The following is a 24,128-nucleotide window of genomic DNA, read 5'->3' as shown; positions in this document are numbered from 1 at the left end:
CTATTTCCATCACGATATTGCTGGAATATTGCTACAAGCGGCATAAAACGAAACTCACTCATCCTTCCGATGAGTAATGTGTAATCACTATACATGTACAGAGAAGAACGTCCCTCACAGCTATCATCATGAAAGTTTTTCCAATTGCATGACAATATTGTTCATGGGCGTCCTCTGGCATCAAGGCAACGGGAGTGACCTCCCTTAAAGGAATAGGAGGAGGTGGAACTTTTACGGCCGCATTCGTTCATACTGACAGACTTGAGGACGAAGCAGTGTGTGTGTGTGCGCGCGTGCGAGCGTGCGTGTCTGTCTGTCTGCTTGCACAAATAAGAACAGTAGTTCAGTCCAGAGATCCTTGAAAGAACCATTCAACATACTGCGAGAGAGGCCCTAACCAATACTTTGTCATTGGCCATCACAGCAAACGCCCAACTGAGATAGTCGGCACAATATTGTACTCGTCCAAGTGTCACTGCACGCGTGGAACCGGTGGTCAGACACACACATCTGGATATACTGTAAACGGTATCACACACCATGCAGGACTTCTGTCAGTTGTCTTAGCTGAATACCCGCGAAGGTCAGGGGTAGAATAGGCCTTCAGCAACCCATGCTTGCCACAAAAGGCGACTATGCTTGTCGTAAGAGGCGACTAAAGGAATCGGGTGGTCAGGCTCTTTGGCGTCAGCCTGTAATTAATCGAGTCTGGATCAGACAATCCAGTGATTAACAACATGAGCATCGACCTGACCAACTGGGAACAGATGACATATGGCAAGCAAGTCAGTGAGCCTGACCACCCGATCCCGTTCTTACAAAGGCACTATATCGTCCCAGCAGGGAAAAAAATAACATTTCAGCTCAGTAAGAAAGAAGACCAACCCACCAAGAAAGAACAGTATACTGGTGCATCAAGAAATGCAGCAACAAGCCCGCAACAACTGGGTCACCTTTTCTTTGTGTAAAACTAGTTTATTGAAATATGTTACAAAGGAATATATAAACCAAATTACATTCATGCGTTCCACATCCCTGGCTCAGTTAAACGTATACTTAACAAAACAAGTGTGTTATTCCAAACATGAGTTTATGCCTGTATAAGCATTTTGACGCCGTGGAGAGGTTTGATCGGTTGGACATAAACAGATCTTTTACAGGTCAATTTATACCTCACAAAATATCACAATATAATCAACAACTATACGTACATCCGTCAACCAATGTCTTGTTGCATAAAGTTGTATGAGATACATATATACTCTTAAAAAAAAAGAAACTTAACATTCGAACAATATGAATTTAGGAACGCGTTTTTACACAAACCAATCAATGATGAATACCATGTCTCCACATGTTGGGATTCAGCAAGGACTGGTTTGTGTAAGAATGGTATGGTAAATAAACTCAAACACACCATGAGAAGTTTCTTATCCTAAGAGTATATCTGTGATAGATCACTTCAGTAATGCATGTTAGCATTCCATTTTTTCAGTACAGGCGAGGCATGAATCACTGCCTGAAAGAACGCTGAAAACAGCTTTGAGATCTGGCGTTACACATCAGGCGCTTCCGATAATGAGGACATCACTGATTGGCTGACGTTTGCCGGAAGTGAATCACTCGTCTATCTGACTGGCTGCTACGTCCACGTGATAGTGTGGTTGCTAGTGAGGGTCATGTTCAGGTTCAGTAACGAAGTAATCTGTGGATAGACATTGTGGATCAAATTCCTGTATCATCTGAGAATGAGTTTATAGTTGCAAACTGTTTACCAATGTCTTGATTTACTTTGTATATGTTATGCCAACCAGTATTAACTTCCAGAAGTTAATAAAATATTGTGTATTTGTGATCAAATAAATCAAAATACCATGTCTTTTTTGGTCCGTTTCCAGCCAAAACCATCCATTCGTGTACACATTACCTTCGTGCAGTTTATATTTAACTCCCTTTAGAGCTCCTTCCGCTCCAGATGTTGGAACCAGATTTTTTCAAAACCGTTACAGAACTAAATTTGGTGCATGTTTTCCAAACATAAATGCCTTCATGCGTGTCGAACACGGAAACGGTGCTACAATTTGTTACAGATTTATGGCCCTTGTATGCAGTATGTATTTTCAGGTCATAAATACCTTGATGGAGTTACTTACAGAGTTAAAGCCCCTGCCATGCAGTTCTTGACAGTGCTTGTTGTCCCCCAATGGAAACAGTTTTTCTCAGTAATTATTACTGATAGTGAAACCAAATGTATGTGTTTTTTGGACACGAATGTCGTGGTGACATTTAGAAAACAACAGGAACCAAATAGAAACAGAACGCTGTGGCGAGGGATATTTATGGCCATGCTTTTTTGTTTATATTTGATCTGGCTTAATTAAAACTAGCAACATACTAACATTTACCCTCATAGTTTACTATGTGGGTAGTATAAATAACTTGGGTGGGACTCACCGCGTAGGACTGCCGTATGTTGTCGACGGGCACCACGTGCCCGTCCAGACTGACGGACAGTGGAATGGTCTGGAGGCCGTAGATGTCCAGCTGGTCTAACGGCGGAGGCGGCGGGAACACTGACACAGACCCTGTCTGAACCACGTGTAGCTCACCGTACTGCAGAAACAAACAGGCTTGGATTGAGTCTGGGCTCAAACACATACTCAAAGCTAAATAGTTCTACTGTTGACTCGAATACAATGTGTTTTGGGTAAATCTTAATTGACAATAGTTACCGCACTTAAGATTATGCAAGACAGAAAAGAATCTGGACCAGACAGTCTGGTGAATATTATAATTAGCATCACTCTGAGAGAATCAAATGAATCAATACGAATCAAATCAACGAGGCTATCAGTTACTACCCTAAAAGTACCGTTGGGAATAGGAAAAAACCTGTTTTTGCTGCTACTCTGTATCCCTAAATTTTACACAATTGCAAATAGCATATGTCGAAATAATCCACATCGGCCTAACTGGCATCAAACTGTAGATGGCACTTAGGTCTCTCAGCCAGGTATGCCGAAGGTCTGTCGACTCAACTGGCTTCAAATGCAAGTGCTACCTACGGAAACATGAGTCCATTGGAAAGCTTAATTTAGCCATCTTATTAAATGCCTTAAAATAAATAGATGTCCTGTGTGCCTCCTTCGCACTCTATTTTACATAAAGTCATGGTACGATCTCAATAAATCTCTTTGGAAAAAACAAACAAACAATAAAGAAAAAAAGAACCAGCATTGCTCATTTCTGCAGTACTCTCACCTCAGTAAAATCCTTTTTCTACGTTCACTCTTCCCCTACCACTCAGACTATAGTTAGGCCGAACGAACAGATACTTCACACTTTCACATATTAACTACACCAAAAGAATTCCGACAGTACTTTAAGTTGCTCGATAATCATAAGTTTCTCAAAATCAGTTCTAACCCAGAACTATTTTGTTGATGAGTCAGGCGGTGGCATAGTTCAACAAAGACTGGCCAGACGTAGGATTTACTTGATGTTGAGGTTGTTGATTGAAGTTGAACTATCACAAATGTAAGACAATATACAGCGCCAATAGATGGTATAGCATACATAAAAATGTACTCTTGATGTTCAGCTATTTTAATGAGTTATCAAAGTTTTCTGCTGTGAACAATGGATTAAGCCATCAAGCAAAGACTCTTTTTGTTTTGAAAACATCCTAGAAATGTGATGCCCGTTTAATAAAAAATAATACAGATATAACAAAAATAGAATGTCTAAATTATTCAAAGTAATACTTATACAATGTTTCCAAGCGACATCATATGTTCACATTGTTCTATACTCCTAAAAAAAGTAGGGGAACTGTACTTTCAATGCACGATTGTCGAAACTGGGAGACATATGGGATTGAATCAGTGTTGATACAAGAATGGGTGTTTTGAGATTGCATCACCTCATGGATTTCATTCAAGGCAAAGCTGTTCGTTCAGTTATCTCCCTTGTTAGGTGACTGGAGTATGACATGAAAGTTTCAGGTTTACAATTTTCAGTAAGTAGTGTGTGATGTCACCCTGAAAACCCTGACCATGCACAGATGCAAGAAAATTATCGGAAAAATGGCCTGCAGTGATTTATCCACCTACCTGAAAAACGCCAAGATTCATAATGACACCCCATGCGCGTGAATGAGGCTCCCACGTTGTGCACGTGCATCTCATGCATTGTGTTTGCGTGTGGCGATAACGTGAAATGATGAATGTCATTGTCACGTTCCTCAATGGGTTTTCTTTCTACCAGACTTCAAAGTTCAGGTTGCCCTACTTTTTCTGAATAGTATATATATATGATACCGTCACCTGTTCGAGTTATGTGTGAATTACGTTCCAAGTTGTCAGCAAAGATGTCCAGCTCCGAGATTTTACTGGAGCTTCGCAAATTATGTTTCTTTGAATTGTTAATGGTCCTCGGTACATGTATTTCCAAGCTGTTGATGTCATTGTACTGTGTTCGAAAACTCATTTGGCTCTCCATGTCACTCACAGTGCAGAGTGTTGGGGTAGTCCAGTGGTGAACACCACGCCAAACACCCGGGTTCGATTCTCACTCACTCATTCACAGTGCCCAGCTATACACTTATGACTCCGTATCCATGAGCAGAGATTTTATGTTCTATCTCAGATCCGCTGACAAATAATATTATTGTTAAATGCTGAGCTTACCTTGGGCATGCGGAACTTGATCAATAAATAATGGTCTGTTTCGTAGGTATCTGGAAAAGTAAATACATGGTCTGGTTGCATGGATCCTGATCACGAAGTGTTTCATAAATTCTTTGTTTAGACGTACTCACGTAATGTAGACAATTTATAGCATGGTCGGTACTACAAGTTAAACTTGGAGTGAGAGACCTTACAAAGTATGTCCCTGAAGTATCAGGACAATCGGTATAGCCCTGTGATTAAATCCACTTTCGACGCTACGACATTAATTAATTAACATTAACTTACGACTATCTTAGCGCCATGAGATCTTCGAAATTTAGCCCCCAGGATTTCATTTCCCGCACGGGCAAAATGAGTACGGATTGTGGCATAATTCACTGTGCAGAGTTCTGTCTCGGTGACGCGGAATTTCCGCGTTTGAATCCTAGATTCGCACTGATGATGATATATAGTATGCTCCTACCAGCCGGATGCCTGTTATTTTTTTCGAAGTGGTATAGACAGCTTATATATACAACAATTTGGACATTTCTGACGTTCTGCGATTAACCTAAATTCATTAACCCAAAAGTCATTATGTTCTGTCATTTGATTGGCTGAGAAACATGATCAAATGGTATTAGAATCCCGGAATATTCCTAAAAGCGGCGTAAAATCAAACTCACTCACTTCCCGATCATCCCATAATGGCCTCACCTATTGCTTCCCGATCATCCCACGATGACCTCACCTATTGCTTCAGTATCAGACAACAATGACCTCACCTATTGATTCCCCATCATCCCAGAACAGCTCGCCCTCTGCTCGACCCTCTTTATCCAGGGCAACAATGGCACCCATCTTGTTCTTTCGACTACAATACAGAATGAAGTTACGAACAGCACAAATAAATTGGTAGATAAGACAGTGATGCAGGTTATCCTAAGCATTCAGTTATTCACGCCTGTCTGCCCAAATGTGCATGTTTGCGCGCCATATGTGTACAACCTATCGACCATTTCTTCGCTTTGCGTTGCACCCTTTTTGATAGCTTGTATATTTCAGCACTGCAAAAAAGTTATCTATTTGCTGCAGATATAACGCTCTGTAATTGTCTTGTAATCTGTACCTATGTATATCTGTTACTCTCTGTTCGCTCACTTTGTTTATCTATATCTAAAACATGCATCCCGACACATTTGTTGCTATAATCCGGCGAGCTGGTCCTGAAGACCTACCTACCTTGAGTTAGTTGTGATAGCCGGCACCTGCCATGGAATCACGTGACCACCCCTGACGTGAAGGTTGAACTTCTCCAAAGGCGTGTCAAGGTCAAGGTAATCCTTGTTTACCGCAACCGTTTCACCCTTTTACATGCAACAATAGGGATGCAGCATTAAACCCCTTTCCCGGGAGGGCATGCATACTTTAATCTTCAACCAACTTGTACCGTTACCATTATAATGAACATACTTCAACAATGGAACAGCGAACGCTCAATGAGTAAGCGACCATCCCAAGGCACATGTGTACAAGACCTACGTGTTCGAGAAGCCTGAACGTGGGATAATGGTTTCGACGGTATACCAGTTTGGGAATATTGGCATATTCCATGCTCAAAAGCTTACGGAAATGAACGAAAAGGGACGGAACGATGACGGACACACAGGGACGTTTCAGGTACCCATATGGTTGAGTGACTGCAGCTGGAGGAGATCGCGCATCAGCACACATTATATAGAAAGTTGTCAGGAAGTTGTCAGATGACAAAAGGTCACCAGAAGATATGCTGACTCACCTGGAAGTAGTCATACCAACGGCCTTCTGGGAAATATGCTGTCACGGTTGTCTGCCCCTGGAGAAATGACAAGTCAGCTTTCTCTATTATATGCTTTGAAAACATATTGCGTTTGGGTATTTTTCTAAAATATGCTTAAACAATCGCGGGAAACAAATGTGTGTTTTAGCAGGATCATGGCTAATATTTCGTTTTTAGGTGAATATAACTGAAATGTTACCTGGTCTCTACAGAAAGTCAGAGAGCACTATTTTCAGTGTACACTGTATATGTTATTGGTTAATTGATCAGGTACAGGACAGGTTGGCGTTACATGAAGTCACCTTGTTTAGGACTGGAGACACCAGCAGTGCAGGTCCCAGCAGGAATTGTTCATCAACACTCAGACAGACAGGGTCGTTAGGGAACCTGTGGCAAATACAACACTCAGACAGACAGGGTCGTTAGGAAACCTGTGGCAAATACAACACTCAGACAGACAGGGTCGTTAGGGAACCTGTCTAAGTGAGTGAGTTTGAATGAATAAAACGTGTTACATTTATACTTACTTTGCCACACTGTGTCATTGCAGACATTCATTTTTCAATGATTCATAGATCTTTGAAGCGAAATTAGGAGCGCCTTCACCGTCCAGTTGTCTAGGCAGGCAAGTATCAAAGTATGTCAGGGACCCGCTGCTCTTTGGACATGGACAGTCGTAAGTCAATGTTAAGGCATTACCTATACGACAGCTTTCATAAGCGGACCCATGGTAGTTGAAATCCTTTCGTACTGGCGCGGGTAGTTACAATATTCATCTGTAGGCGTCCGTTTCAGCGCTACGGTTGTCGTAATTTCAAGTCTTGGCGTTACGATAGTGGCAGTGCAACAATCACATATGAGTATCTGGTTCATGATCCATAAAACGTCCATAGCGCTACGACATTCGTAAGATAATATGTTCAGTTACAAGTCATAACATTACGAACGCTTTGTGGATCGTGACCATGTCTAAAGGCTGTAAACAGGAATAAACTAGGGATACCACCACTCACTCGAGAGAGTGAGTGAGTTTAGTTTTGCGCCGCGCTCAGCAATAACCACTCACTCGAAAAGGAGGGGCCTCATGACAGTGTCTCCCCGCGCATGCGCATTGTGCATGAGGGTGTACAGGTAGGGTAGCAGCTTGTAGCGGGTGATAAGTGCCTCTTTGGCAAGACGGACGAATCGGGCGTCCCAGGCAGCGGGGTCTTGTGGCTGGAGAACAGAGAACCATTCCAGTCTGTCATAATTTGTCGTTGAGCAAATCTTGACGCAAAATATTAGCTTTGTCCCGTGATGTACATAATTATGTGTGTCTCACGAGGACAGAACACCTGTGTAATCGACCGTTTTGTGTCTATCACATCATCACAAAAATGTAGAAAAACGCGACACCTACAGAATACATGTCCGATAACTATGGTCATAAGAAAGTTGATGTACTCTCCAAACATCCATTATTATCATCTCAACACCGATTGACACCAACATGACCAAATTTTTCAAAAGTAAATTACAAATGAAGTTTTACAGACTATTTCATGTTTCTTAAACATTTTAAAAAATACACGAAATCTTGACAATGTCTCGCAATACCTATGTTCCTGAATCTTCTGGAAGGAATACAGGAAGACAGTCCCTGACCAATACCCACCTTGAAGAAGTCAGGAGCGTCCCCCAGAGCGTTGTGGTTGCGGGCGAATGGGTAGAAAGCGCCCAGCTGATGCCACCTGACGCACATCTCGTACTCCGCCTCGTACCAAAACCCGCAGATGTCGGCGCCGTTCTGTAAAAACAAGGGGAGATAACTCACGTGGAGAAAATCTGAATGGCCGGATTCCTGATACTTATTCATGTCACTTGCTGCGGTGAGTAAATAAGTTGGTATAGGCCTCTCCGGCGTCCGTGCAAAACGCCCATCCCGAAGGTCACTTCAGACGCCAGAACATCGACGTTAGTGAATGAGTGAGTATGGTTTAAAGCAATATTTCACAATATCTCGACAGGGACACCAGAAATGGACCTCACACACTGTACCAATGTGGGGAATCGAAAACGTTGACTAGGTATCTTTTACGTTGAACAGGTAAACGTGTGAACGTATGGAAGAAGATATGAAAGTTCAAACCAAAGGTACTCACCAAGGAAAACCCGAAAAGACCGAACTCTAGGATTCCTGAAAATCATAACAGGGCATCAAGTACAAGAATCCGGTACTGGTAAGGACTGGCAGAGAAAGGATGGGGAGTGTGCCCATCAATTACGTACATCTAATACTGTAAACATCGGTACGTTTCATCCTACAAGTTAGGGCTGAATCAGCTTGTGATGTACAACCAGCCTATCTAAAGTGGACCCGTGAAGATTCGGGTTAGAACTGGTATTCAGCAGCCCATGCTTGTCGTAGGAAGCGACTTTTGGTATATGGTGGTCAGACTTGTTGATTTGATTGACACATGTCAGCGCATCCCAGTTGTTCAGATCGATGCTGATGCTGTTGACCACTGACCACTGGACTGTCTGGTCCAGACTCGATTATTTACAGACCGCCCCCACATAGCTGGAATATTGCTGAGTGCGGCGTAAAGCTCAACTCAATCACACACTGTCTGGTGTCAAGTTTAATAAATACATCGTTGATATTTAAATCTTTGATGCCGAGGCAACCTCTCCGATTTCACGTATAACAGATCGTTGGTGGTTATATTTGCGACGTGCGACTAGTTCATCAATGTCACGTATAACAGATCGTTGGTGGTTATATTTGCGACGTGCGACTAGTTCATCAATGTCACGTATAACAGATCGTTGGTGGTTATATTTGCGACGTGCGACTAGTTCATCAATGTCACGTATAACAGATCGTTAATGAAACAACCGATGATGTACAGCCCATACCATCCCATAACTCACGGCTACCCGCTTGAACTGGTAGCATTTGAGTTACCATTAAATACTTAAACCTCTGTCATTCGACTGGTCACGGATATGTCAACCTGTGACTTACCACCAGCGAGTTTAAATCCCCAGTACGTATGTGTATCCCGACATATTTCACAGATTGAAATATTGGGTTGCGACTTGTTGGGTTGTGACGTACCCACAATGGACCACTTCATCTGTTCCCAGCGAGACTGGTTGTCCCCCATCCACTTTGTAGCATACTTCCCTGTCCCCGCATAGGATGAACGGGTCATCGTCCAAGGCCGCTTGCCGGGGAATATGTTCTTCAGAGCACTGCAGGAAACATCACACACGTACTGGAGGACGGACGTACTTGACGGTTACGGATGTTTAGACTGTGAGCTGTTTGCATCTACATCGAATCTACATTGTACGAGTGAGCGAGCGAGTGAGTTTCGTTTTACGCCATATAGCAATGTTCGAGCTATATGGCTGCGGTCTGTAAATAATCGAGTGTGGACCAGATAACCCAGTGATCAAAAACATCAGCATCGATCTGCGCATTTGGGAACTGATGACATGTGACAACGAAGTCAGCGAGCCTGACCACCCGATCCCGTTAATCGCCTCTTACGACAAGCATAGTTATCTTTAATGGCAAGCATGCGTTGCTGAAGGCCTATTCTACCCCTGATCCTTCATGGGTTACATTGTAGGAAGACCTTACATATCCGGTCACATAAGCCTGGATGAATTATTAGTGTTTGGAACATAGTACTGACCGTCAGTCTCGTTACGTGAAGTCCATTTCTGGTTTCCCTTGCCGTGATATTGCTGGATTATAGCTAGAGGGACGTAAAACTAAACTCATTCACACTCAGTCTGATTATGTATAACGCCAGCCTCTGTGTTTATATCTCTGTATATTGGCGTGCCCTGTGAACTCATGTATATGTATGTATGTATGGATGGATGTATGTATGTATGTATGTATGTATGTATGTATGTATGTATGTATGTATGTATGTATGTATGTATGTATGTATGTATGTATGTATGTATGTATGTATGTATGTCCCGTGTACTCACTTGTATGTCTGTATGGCCTGTGTGTGGGCATACAAACTGTGTACGTCGTAGTGGCTGCCGAGATGTTGTATGGCATCCATACAGAGAGTCTTGTCATACATGCGTCCGTCCTCCCCTCGACCCAGGATATCTGGAATGGCACATTATTACCGTGTCACCGAGAACAAATAATACGTCATACACAATTGCTAACATCGCCATTCGCCCTAATATTTTTGGGTGCTGCTAGACGACTTCTTTCATCTATATGGGGAGTATGACGCGTTGTTCCTCTTATTTGGAATGAATGGCGGGTTGGTCCTCTTTCTTGGGATGCATTCTGGGGTTTTCCACTTACTTGAGATATATGGAGGGTTGCTCAACTTACTTGTGGTGTATGGCGGGTTGTTCTACTCAGATGTATGGCGAAATGTCCTACTTACATGGGGTGTATGGCGGGTTGTACCACTTACATGGGGTGTATGGCCGGTGGTCTATTTACCTTGCGGTATGTGGCGGGTTGTACCACTTACTTGGGGTGTATGGCCGGTGGTCTATTTACCTTGCGGTATGTGGCGGGTTGTACCACTTACTTGCGGTGTATGGCCGGTGGTCTATTTACCTTGCGGTATGTGGCGGGTTGTACCACTTACTTGCGGTGTATGGCCGGTGGTCTATTTACCTTGAGGTGTGTGGCGGGTTGTACCACTTACTTGGGGTGTATGGCGGGTAGTTCCACTTGTTGTTCTCACAGCCGTCTACAGATCCGGGGACAAAACTTGCAGGTTCGTTCATGTCCTGAAGAAGACATGGGCATATCAGTCTCCAGGGCACAATCATAATTCAAGTAACCGACTCATCTAAAGGTAGGAGATCAGATGGTGGACACACAAACACTTGCAGACTCCTCGTTCCAGACATATACTGAGTCAAAAAAGAAACTTCACAAAATGTAATTTTTAAAAATGATGAATAATGTTTCTATGATGGATGATACATCTATGTATCCGAAATGGGATACCTATCTTTCGACTCATGGAAAACGTTAACAAAACCCATTCAAACCCATCTATTCGTCGTGCAAATGACGTTAGTGCCAAATCAGGTTTTGCACGTTCGGTCGATCACGTTATTTTCGCCTCGAAGTTTTCTTCATTGGCACGTGTTTGCATTGGCCTCAAGAATTGACATAAACACTCTTAAACCACAGTTCTAATGGTACTTTAAATGTCACGATTGTCAAATGTGCAATGTGAACGCGCTGTTGGCATGTTGCAAGCGGGAAGATCAGTTATTGACATCGCAAGAGCAATGGATGCAGCCATCGTACTGTGTATTACTTGCGAGGTCGTCTACAAGAAACTGGCACCACTTCTGATCGCCTAAGGTAGGGACGTCCACGTGTGACGTCACGAGCAGAAGACCGCCAAATCGTCCCACGTCACCTACGTGACAGATTGCCGGCTACACGAACCAGGACTGAGATGTTTAGAGGTCGACTGTCCTTACATACCATTCGTAATTGGTTGCGGGCTGCCAATCTCCATTCTCGACGTCCATATCGTGGGCCAATATTGACGCCGTTTCATCAACGTCAACGTCTGCTGTGGGCCCAACGTCACCTCCGATGGACCCAGAGAGAAGAGACTGGAATCGATCTAACGTGCATTGTCACTGAACAAAGTACTGTGTCGACCCAGCTCACTCAGCAGCAAATGTGTACCTTCTAACGATGTGTCGGTGTGACAGCGGTGCTTAACATGAGTTGTATATACCCCAGGGAGCTGATTTGTTAAACTAATTCATGAAAGAAAGACATCCGTTGATGAGGGGACGCTCAAACGCATTCAGCATGCATTGCGTGGAAATGAGCTCTACATCAATGCCCTGCCCTGCCCTTATCTTATCTTATCCACCACCAACAACAACTGACGCCAAATGAAGCTTCAGGAAGCCCGAGACATACAGAGACAACACCATGATCACCATGCACGTTTAGCGTATCACTGGCCTCCTCATGTTGTCTTTTCAGCATCATTGCATTCTTTACCCCATCATTGCCATGTTATGTTAGTGCATCACTGGCCCCCTGATGTTGTCTTAGTGTATCACTGGCCTCTTCGTATAATTGTGCTATAGTCCATGAAGCCAATTACCTTACCGTTTCAGTACATTGCTGGCCTCAAGTCTGTATTATACCCTTTAGTCTTCAACGTTGGTAAACATGTTTTCTTTGCAGCGCCTCGGTATATATACCCCGCTTGGTACTCCCACTATTCACCTGATGAAGAAGCAAGCATACCAACCCACCCACCCCCCACCTTTGTTTTTTCCACAATAAAGAAGTTATAAATCTGGCTTTTCGTAGGCTACGATCGTTTAATTTGTGGAACGCTGTCCATTACCCCGTTTCTTAACGTGATCGTAAGTCCTAAGTTGTTCGTAACTCCAATACTTTAACATAGACTTACGACTATCGTAGCGCTAAGTTGTTCGTAACCCCCATACTTTAACATAGACTTACGACTGTCGTAGCGCTAAGTTGTTCGTACCCCCCATACTTTAACATAGACTTACGACTATCGTAGCGCTAAGTTGTTCGTAACCCCCATACTTTAACATAGACTTACGACTATCGTAGCGCTAAGTTGTTCGTAACCCCCATACTTTAACATAGACTTACGACTATCGTAGCGCTAAGTTGTTCGTAACCCCCATACTTTAACATAGACTTACGTCTATCGTAGAGCTACCATTGTTTTGAGGAACAGGAGTTTTCTTTGAGGATACAAGAGATTTCTTTATGATCTGTGTCAGGACGATGGCCCTACATAGTACCTACTACGTGGGCAGTATCTATGTTGATATGATCAGATCTTTGGATGGTCTCTTTGAAGTCTTTACCTTCAACGAGTCTCAACGGAAAGAAATACGACAAAACCAACACACGTGGAGTAATGGTTGACGTCTATAGTCAACCGTTTAGCAAAACCGTTTTGCGCCGCGACCAGTGCAAAACCGGCGCAAAACAATGTACTGGTCGCTTCCAACATACTTTCTTTGAGAAGATGACTTATACTCCCAGAACATATAGAGATCAAACAAATAATTACCACTTGAAGGAGTGAACGAGTGAACGAGTAACTTTGTAATTTCCTTATATGAAGCATTACAAATATCTGTATGTATCTACCTTCTTGAGCTATCATTCGGTAGGTAGGACACATCTGAAGGTCAAGTAAGGTCACTGACCCTGTTATGAACTAAATTACTCACGATCCAGAGGGAATCAAACTCGATACTCTCGTTGTCATGGAAATACCGCGCCCACTTCTCCCACCAAGCCTCTGTAGCCGGGTTTGTGAAATCGGGGTACCCGGTAGTGCCTGGCCACACCTGAAACAACCTCACACAAGTGTTCACCAGGTATTACTAAGGTCGGTAAATAATGACCAGACAGGAGAGATTTGTGGTTGCTATTGTGAACATCGTCCCTCCTCATCTCAGGTTGACGTACCAGCAACTGTCACTGGTAACATCAGTGAAAATTCGGGTTAGAATTGATTTTTCAGCGCTACATGTTTGTCGTAAGTGGCAACTAAGGGGATTGGATGCTCAAGCACGCTGACTTGGTTGACACAAGTCTCCGTATCCCAACTGCGTATATGGATGCTCATGATGTTGATCACTGGATTGTCGCACCGACGCCATGCAGCTGGAGTAGCGTCAAACAACAAACAAACACATGGCATTCTGGTCCATTATTGTCGCCTCTCACGACAAAATGTAATTTGGACCAGGGTTGCATCGCACAATGCAGCTTCGGGGCTAAGGAAATCGTTCGTAGCGTCAAAGGGGTGCAACCGGGGTGGTACGCCCAGCTGTGAAACCGTTTGCTCGTCACGACGAAGGTCACGGTTCTATGAGTCAGATGGATGCAGTATGTAAAGGCCATTTCTGTATTTTTGCAAGCAGTGGTTTTGCTGGAACATTGGTAAATGCGGCATAAAACACAACTCACCTCCCTCTAACCTGAACATTATCCTCACCTAACATGGCTGAAAGGGTGTTCGACTATCCCTGTCGAGAAAGATAGGGATCAAAATCGGGACAATTGTTGCTCTCAACCACAAGTAATTGACCTTTCCAAACACTTACTTCGGCTACGATGGGACCGGAGTTGTTCGGATTCATCACCAGCACTCCCTCTCTGGAACCATCGTCGAATACGTCGTAACCTGGACTGTTGTGTTTTATGAGGCTGCTGATGTTTGGGTCGTTGCCCAAACCTGGATCCTGTATTGCAATTGCAGGATATTAGAATAACTGTTGATACTCAGCAACCCATATTTGTCGTAAGCGGCGACCTAGTGGCCTGGCTCGCTGACTTAGTTGACGCATGTCGTATCCCAGTTGATATCCTATGACGGGTCGATCAAGTCGTCGAGCCTGACCACAAGATTCCTATAGTCGACTCACGACTAGCATGGGTGACTGAAAAACATTTCTTACCAAGATCTTCACCTGTCAACTCACAAAGACAAAACTTTCACTCAGGAAGGTCACAAGCCTACTCATTACCACACGTGTACTCACTGCGTCAACACTTGAGCTCACAATATCTACACGTATTCCCATCACAACTGCTCGTCCACTCCCAATCATGCCAAACTACACGACTACTCACCTCAACGACACGTGCACTCACATCCTCCACACGACTGCTCATCACGGTTACACGTGCACTCACAAACTAGACACAATTACCCAGTAGGACGCTACGTGCACTCATTTCTCCACATGACTATTCATCATGATGACGCGTGCACCCACAAGCTCAACACGACTTCTCACCTCAGAGACAAGTGCACTCACAACCTCTACACGAATACTCATAACAATGTCACGTACTCACACCCTCCACACAATTACTCACCAGGGCGGTAGGTGCACTCGCAACCTCCACACAATTACTCACCAGGACGGTAGGTGCACTTGCAACCTCCACACCATTACTCACCAGGACGATACGTGCACTCACACCCTCCACACCATTACTCACCAGGACGATACGTGCACTCACACCCTCCACACAATTACTCACCAGGACGATACGTGCACTCACATCCTCAACATGACAACTGACCACATGACTACTCACAACAATGACACGTGCCCCACATTATCAACCATATTATTCACCACGGTGACACGTGCTCTCACATCCTGCATGCAACAATTCATCACGATGACACGTCCTCTGACAACCTCCACACGACAACTCATCTGGACGACACGTGCACTCACATTCTCCTCACGACAACTCACCAGCATGATACGTGCACCCACATCCTCCACACAACTACTCACCACGATGACAACAAACTTCTGGTCGTGGTCATGAAGGTCACGCACAAGATCGGGGAGTCCCGGGAAGGTCTCGCGGTTGTAGCTGAAGACGAACTTGTTAAACATATATTCCAGGTCGGCCCACTGAGCGTCCTGTAGGAACACAGGTTGTTTAAGCAATTTGTGACATTTTCACATATGGATCGAACAGATATCAAACCATTCACGTTGATATACCTTCTAATAATAACCACTTTACACAGTAATACCCGTGAAGATCAGGGTTAGAATTGATCTTCAGTAACCCATGCTTGTCGTAAAAGGCGACTAATGATATCTGGTGGTCAGACTCGCTGATTTGGTTGACACATGTCATCACATCCCATTAACGTCAATTGATGCTCATGCTGTTGATCATTCAATTGTCTGTTCCAGACGCGACTGCCATATAGCTGGAATATTGCTGAGTGCGATGTTTAGCAGCAAACTTGCGAACACACACCAAGAGCTGTTGAGGTCACAATGTCTTCATCATCCGAATGGTAGTTTTACACCGCATTCGCCAATATTCCTTAACAACCCCATTATCAGTAGCATCACTATCACGAATCCATTAATGATGATCATTTATATAAACATTGTTTTTATCAATAGAAACAACAACAGCACTACTTCTATCATTTATATATTATTATTGTTATCGTCGTTGTTGTTATCATCGTTATCACTATGATCACTCACATATGGTATCCCGATTTCCCTGTTCCGGTCGATGACCATCCTCAGGTCGCTGATGTTGGTGTAGCCCCAGCGGCAGAGGTGGAAGCCCAGCGTCCAGTAAGGGGGCATAACAGGTCTACCGATAGCCTGTGGACATGGAAACATCATATTGTACAGCGAAGCAAGCAGTTATATACAATGAAACACTTATGTGAATCCATGCAGCCTCATCATACACTGAGCATATTTAGTTGTACGCCTCTAGTAGCTATATTCCAGTAATATCAAGCCCGGGGAAGCAAGAAATGGGCGTCACACATTGTAACCATGTAGGTCTTCAACGAACCTAGGTGTTAGTGGTGAGCGATGTTTTAATCACTAGACAGGCCACGCGCTCCCCTCCCTGTGGAATATTACAGAGTGTGGTGTAACACTAAACTCACTCACACATTTCAAAAGCAATATTCGGAGATCGAATCACACATCTGATGATTGTGAAGATTTGAATTGGTGTTTTCTGGATGACAACCCGTGAGGACGATTGGAATGTATCTTCAGGTCCATGATTGTCGTAAATGGTGTCTAATTGGATCGGGTATCGGGTGGTCAGACGCGCTGGCATGTCATCGGTTCCCAAGTGCGCAGATTGATGCTGATGATGTTGATCACTGGATTGTCTGGTCCAGACTCGAATATTTACTGACCGCCGCCATATAGCCGAAATATTGCCGAGTGCGGCATAAAACTCACTCACTCACTCACGAGACTGTTTTGTGTAATCGGATTAAAAACACATTTAGGCTTAGTTACCGCCGTGTACTGTTGAACCGCCTCCCCGGGGGAGGACCCGAGGAAGATGTAGAAGTCGAGGACGCCGCCGATGGTTCTAAAAGTGATGGCTGGATGTGGAGATGGCTGCAGGAACACCTCTGTTTATAAGGAAGTCAGACATTGTACTGTTAAACAAAGAATAGGTAAGTAATTCCACCTGATATACAGTTTTCGACATGTGGAATTGTACCTGTGATCGATAGTATGAGCACATACGTTGGATCAGTCATGATAGTACTAGCAAAAGTAGATGTAATAGGGGATATATGGAGCATATATTCTTCTTTTCGAACACATCTGAACATTTTTTCATGACAAAATGTTATTTTCTTTGAACATAAACTAATATTTGGTACTACCACACGTATATCGTGTTTATCATAATGACGAATGCGTCGTTTTTCTCAGTAGAGATGTCTCATTAACAAAACATGTCACAGTACAAACTACTTATATCCTGATATCAGAAGCACTTTAGGGCTTCAGAAGACTTCTATTTGCAGGGCGTAATCATATCTATCACTGGTTGAAAATGTGTCTCACCCATGGCGTTGCTGTTCTTGAGGAAGACCATGTGGGCACTACCGTCGTCCTCCACGTTCATGTAGGTGGGGTGAGCGCCGTACAGGTTCCACTCGTCCTGGAAGTAACTTGTTACATTGTATTAATACACGCATGTATTATATCGAGTCAAGCGAGTGAGTGATAGAGCTTAGTTTTACGCAGCACTCGGCAATATTCCAGGTATGTGTACATGATCGAATCTAGACCAAACAATCCAGTGATCATCAGCTTGAGCATATAATTAAGCAACTGGGAACCGATGGCATGTGTCAACCAACTCAGGGAGCCTGACCACCCGACTTACAACAGGCGCCACATCTCGGGTGAAGATGCTCCACGTCTTCCAGGACAGGTCATGACGGAGCTGGCGATGGTTGTGTTCACCGAAGCCGTATACGTTGCTGGACGCCAGTCTCGTAGTCAGCTGCAGGTACTGGTCGGAATAGATAAACCCTGGCAGGGAGGTGTTGAATCTGAAGAGCGAGTGAGAGTGGTTTTACGCCGCATTTAGGAACACTCCAGTAACATCACTGCAGGCAACACCAGAAATATAACTCACGCATATGGCAAGTCGAACCCAGGTGCTCATCGTAAGGACGAACGCTTTACCCTTTAGGCTATCCCAATGCCTGACATTAAGATATTTCCATTGTGTAGTGCGGCAGACATGTTCATTAACCTGTGGGTGTATAGAAACTGTGACAATGACATTTAAATACCCACAGTTAACGCTGGGTGTTTGCCATTAATACCTCAGTTTAAATGGAATCAAGTTGGGACGTGTTGCGAAAAGAACATGGACTGAGTGAGTTTAGTTTTACGCCGCACTCAGCAATATTTCAGCTTAATGGCGGTCTGTAAATAATCGAGACATATCAGACAATCTAGAGATCAACAGCATGAGCATCGATCTACGCAATTACGATACGATGACATAAGTCAGTCAGGTCAGAGAGCCTGACCACCCGATCCTGTTAGTCGTTTCATGCGACGAAAATGGGTTACTGAAGGTCAGATCTAACGCTGATCTTCATGGGGCGAAAATAACAGCGTTTGTATGACACGTAATCAAACAACACAAACACGTGTACAGGATATGTATAGGTTAATCACCCTTTCAGGGTAGTTATTTAAATAAAATCTGCGACGGTGGTAAAATGACTTACACCATGAGAACTTACTTCTCCAATACGTCTATAACGTATTAGGCATGATGTAGATTATGAAAATAGATGCATTTCGGTGGGTTTTTTGTCTAAATAGAAATGATTGCCTTGTGTCAGCTAAACAGTGCCCTTAGTCAGTCAAGAACTTTTCCTAGTGGTGTAACCCAGGTTGACCTACATTGTCTGGTTGTTGGACACCCGGGTGATGATAACGCCAAACACTGGAGTATCCACGATGGTTACATTGTACAGCCGTGTCGTCTCGCTGGCCTTGCTGGGAGACGTTATGTTCAGGACGCTATCGGGTATCTCCCATCTGGAGTCGTTCTTGGGATAGAACTGGGGAAAATCACAAGTACATAATACTTATAATGGGAGTACGCGATGTACTTTTAACATGTTTGGTGCAGGTGGTGAGCTCTCGAAATGGTTGGTTTCGTGGTGTACTCTTGAAATGGTTGGTTTACGTGGTGTACTCTTGAAACAGTTGGTTTAAGTGGTGCACTCTTGAACGGAGTGGTTCACGGGACGAACTCTTGAAAAGGTTGGTTTACGTGGTGTACTCTTAAAAGGGTTGGTTTACTTGGTGTATTTTTTAAATGGAGTTTTACGTGGTGTACTCTTGAAATGGCTGGTTTACGCGGTGCACTCTTGAAATGGCTGGTTTACAGGACGTACTCTTGAAAAGGTTGGTTTACGAGCTTAACAATTGAAATGGTTGCTTTACACTGTTTACTTTTGAAATGGCTGGTTTACATGGCAGAAAAGAGCTTTACTGCATGTATATATTTATAACCTTTCAAAGACGGTTTCACTATGCAATTTATGTTATGCACAGTTACTTTTTTCCGTTAGTATATATGTATGTCACCAATGCGTGCTAACGATGTTCACGGCCATTGATAACTAATTAGAAGTGTCACTGACGAAACCGTCAACATACCCTTAATCTAAGGCGGGAGTCGGTGTGGAAGTCCACGTCGAGGTATATATTATCGAAAGACGCCGAGCGGGTGAGATACTGAGGATGCGATGTGCGCTCCAGTTCCACGCGCATGCCCATTGGTGTGTCCATCACGTCACCCACCATTCTGTAGCCATATCCGGCGGGGAATTTACACCAGGGGGCGCCCTTGTCAGATACCGGAGACCATAAGCAGCTGTACCAAAGCAGAGCTCATTTTGATTATGTGTGTTTATAGATGAATGAATGAAATTTCCTTCAGTAATTTTACAATTTTACTGATAATATAGCACCATATGCCCCATCGTCTACAAATAGTAAAAACAGTCATCTTCTAACGCATATATGTTTAGTGTGTTTCAGAAAGTGATGTACCTGTTCAGTATTTTCTCTCTGCATATCCCCCTATTCTATTTTTCTCATGTCCTCATACCCACCTTCCTTTGCACTTCTCTCTGCATACCACTTGTTCCACGCACTTACTCTGTACATAACAAGTTTTCCTTTTTATTTACTTCTACATAGCAGTTTCATTGCAATTCTACTCTCAACATACCCATGTTTTTACGCTTCTCTCAACATACATATACCCACCCTTCTTTGCACTGCTTCTCTTTACATATCCTCTTTCATTGCAATTCTACCCTCTACATGCCTTTTCAATGCGCTTCCTTCTTCATACTCCGTTCTTTGCAATTCTCCAGTCTACATACCACTTTCTAGTTGTACATCTCCATTCTGCATACATGTACATCTATCTACCTCCCTTCCTTGCACTTCTCAAGTCTACATACCACCTTCTAGTTGTACATCTCCATTCTACATACCTCCCTTCCTTGCGCTTCTCTTAGCTACATACCACCTTCTAGTTGTACAGCTCCATTCTACATACCCCCTGTCCTTGCACTTCTCCTCTGTACCGTCAGACTCTGGGTGACAATCAACGATGACATCAGAGCGCTCGCCTAAGCTGGAACTAAACAGCGAAATACACACATTGTGGAAGTCATCTTTCCCGAAATATTTTAAGGAGTTAATGAGAGAGATAGACAGAGAGAGAGAGAGAGAGAGAGAGAGAGAGAAGGGGGGAGAGAGAGAGAGAGAGTAGGGGGTCGAAATAGGACGGATACGGGGAGGGAGTGTATATACTGGAAACACCGCGAAACACACTACTGTAATGCACGCACACTGGTGAATTTTCCTTTTCCTTGTTGAAATGCAAGACGAGCCCCACAGTCAGCGAGATAGCCAAACACACAATCAAGAAAAAGGCAAAGGCAATTTTCCTCTTGGCCGTGGAACTCCCAGTAACAGCATCGGCAGTCATATCTCAGTCTGAAATATAAAACAGTGAAAAGTTGAGGTTGTAGTTAGATATGGAGAAGTATCATTTGTACTCAAAAACGACCAGCCATACAATTCCATCAGCAATTTACAAGGAAGACCAGTGATACATTTCCATCGGTAAAATATAGGAAAAAACAACTGTATGAGTTCATTAGCAATATGCAAGAAAGAACAGTTATATAAAAGTAAGAGCAGTTGTACAATTCCATCTGTAATATATAAGGAAGACCAGTTATGCAATCCCATCAGTGATATACAAAAAAGGCTCAGATGTGCAATCCCATCAGTAATATATAAGAAAGGTCATTTGCAATATTCCATCAAAAAAGACAAGTTGTGAAATCCCATCAGTAATATACAAGAAAGACTAGTTGTACAATCCCAACAGTAATATACAAGAAAAGTCATTTGTAATATTCCACCAAGAAAGACCAGTTGCAAGACCAGTCATGTCACACATACTTTAAATGTATTTGGGTCAGATATACGTCGGATCTGTATGTTCAGATTGGGGTTGATACACACCCGTGGTGAAGTGAATAAAGCGTCTGCCCGAAAAACATAAGGCCGTCGATCGATCCCCTTTTGCCCCTTGTCACAAGATGTTGGAAGGCATCTTGGAAGTGGGGGAGTTAGTGCTTAATAACATGAATAAGTACTGAAGGATTCAGGGATCCATATTAAACTGCAGCATTGTATTTCCTCGGACAATCACAATGAAACACACACGCAAATACAAAATCACCTGGACTCTCAGCCTCCTTATTGTCCAACCTCACCTCACGGTTGTAGTAATGTCATTTCACCTAGGGGTGGTTGTGTGTTCGGAGAGCACCGTTACAACCGCATTTGTGTTAAGGTGGCGGGAGACATTACTCATCTCGAGAGACTTAACTTCAAATATAGAAGTCAGTGGCGTAACCTAGTTTCAGAGTTAGTTCGTCACGACAAAATATATCTCTCGCCGTACATGAGCATTGCGCCATTAGCTATGCCATTGCTAGGATATTGTGAAACGCGGTACACAGTCATCATACTCACTGACGTACAGTCGGATCACAGTATCTCGAACTTGGCTCCAACAAATAAAGAAAATATATGTTACACCACACACGAAACCATATGATTGTTCTTTGTAATATATTGTGTATTATTTGAAGGAATTTACTTTTGTGTCGTTGACAAACTGTGCCCGGTTGCGATTTGATTTGATTTCTGTTCAATGTAAACAGATAATTACACACTATAAAAACAGAAAGAAAAAAACACTACATCACTTGACTCCAACTGTTAGTAACTCGAAGATGTCAGGACGTTTGAGATAGCTCACAACGTGCATAGCTTTAAAAATATTAAAATAGCTTTAAAAATATTAAAATTCAAAACTTCGAGGACAAAGTACAAGATTCCACATTCGCCCTTCTGCTATGGATGACTCAAATCAAAAGCCTTATTTTCGCTTTTCAGTTCAACAAAGCTCAAGTGCAGTGGAAAATGTCTTTCATACTCTGTCCTTGAGCCTAGCTGCGTCACAATGAAAACACCAACACGAAATGTGCATACAGTAGACCAGTATAATATACAGTGTCCAAACTTAGGGTTTAATGTCGCCATTAATCTTAGCGTCTACAGGCAACAGCATGTGTTTGACGACTTTTGTTTTTGTAAAAAAAAACCCGAATATTGTGTCTCATTTTAACTATTTACTATATCTTATTTTAAACCGAAACACAAAGATACGATAGAGATCATATTGTGTCATGAACCGTGACTAACTGAGTGAGTGCCCCTGAGTACCGCTTTGGCTGTGTTATATTTCATGTAATTTGCATGTCCTTTTGTCTATAACTTCTATCATTATGTGACACTTAAACGAGATTAAAATAGCATGTGATATTAGAGGAAAATGTGTTATATGCGCTAACGACGAATTGACAGTTATAACGCAATATTTACTGTTCCGTATCTGAAAGTCGAAATACGACGGGTACATTATGTGCGATTAGGGGAAAGAGTAAACATGTGTTATTGAAAATACTTAAAAATATGCAAACACAAGTGTAGATTCAGTTAATAGTGTATTACTCAGATGTAGGTGAGTCAGCATAGCTTTGCTGACATGCATACAGTTATCTCAGTCTTGTCAAGCAGTGAGATCGACATTATTTACAGTCGCTCATTTTTTATACGGGTGAAGTGGCTCTAGTTATCTGTGTCAAGGCCGTTGACGTGGAGGTTGTGTGTGTACAGAGACGACGTGCCTGAAGAAAGACATGGGGATCGTATACCTAGCACTCGTGGTGCCAGCAAGTGAGAAACAGGTTTCCGCGCACCTGTGCCACATTTTTATGCTTCAAATACGTATTACATGGGTAAAATAGATCTTCGACTTGCTGACAATCGACAAGATGAATGGATGTTGCTATGGCACAAGAGAGTTCTCATATCAGCACGTCTAGTCTTCTTTAGTACAGGTCTCGGTCCCGAGTGAGTGTCTCTGAGTCCGTGGGTGTATGCGCATGCGACGTGGATGCGTCCAGTTCTAAATGCAGATCCGGATCCAGAGTGAATGAATGCACGTGCGTACGTGCGTACGTGCGTACGTGCATGCATTCAGTCCAGAAGCTCGGATCTCCCAACAACTTTAGTCACAGTGATAGCGGATCGTGATATATTTTCATGACCGACAGGAGGTCAACATTGTTTTCTCACAATTGATCAACTAG

The 24,128-nt window shown here is 43.2% G+C and overlaps 1 protein-coding gene across 1 annotated transcript; it reads right to left on the bottom strand.

The window, feature by feature from the left end:
• Positions 1-954: 954 nt before the first annotated feature.
• On the bottom strand, positions 955-22,306 carry LOC137270388 (sucrase-isomaltase, intestinal-like). Its single transcript, XM_067803949.1, has 25 exons — positions 22,148-22,306; positions 21,243-21,390; positions 20,948-21,031; positions 20,035-20,251; positions 19,270-19,430; positions 18,230-18,398; positions 17,905-18,001; positions 17,341-17,459; positions 16,552-16,677; positions 15,832-15,963; positions 14,620-14,757; positions 13,738-13,857; positions 11,175-11,259; positions 10,483-10,612; positions 9,590-9,726; positions 8,631-8,665; positions 8,144-8,275; positions 7,556-7,704; positions 6,792-6,876; positions 6,469-6,525; positions 5,913-6,037; positions 5,456-5,544; positions 4,689-4,738; positions 2,455-2,613; positions 955-1,705 (listed from the first exon to the last, which is right to left on the bottom strand). Exons 2-25 carry the CDS (start codon positions 21,380-21,382, stop codon positions 1,643-1,645), a joined length of 2,799 nt encoding a protein of 932 aa, XP_067660050.1. The 5' UTR covers positions 21,383-21,390; positions 22,148-22,306; the 3' UTR covers positions 955-1,642.
• Positions 22,307-24,128: the final 1,822 nt, after the last annotated feature.

This window comes from Haliotis asinina, unplaced genomic scaffold (assembly GCF_037392515.1).
Source record: "Haliotis asinina isolate JCU_RB_2024 unplaced genomic scaffold, JCU_Hal_asi_v2 scaffold_72, whole genome shotgun sequence".
In the NCBI taxonomy this organism is placed as follows: Eukaryota; Metazoa; Mollusca; class Gastropoda; order Lepetellida; family Haliotidae; genus Haliotis; species Haliotis asinina.
The sequence above is the reverse complement of the archived record's forward strand: the minus strand, read 5'-3'. Positions and strand labels throughout refer to the sequence as shown.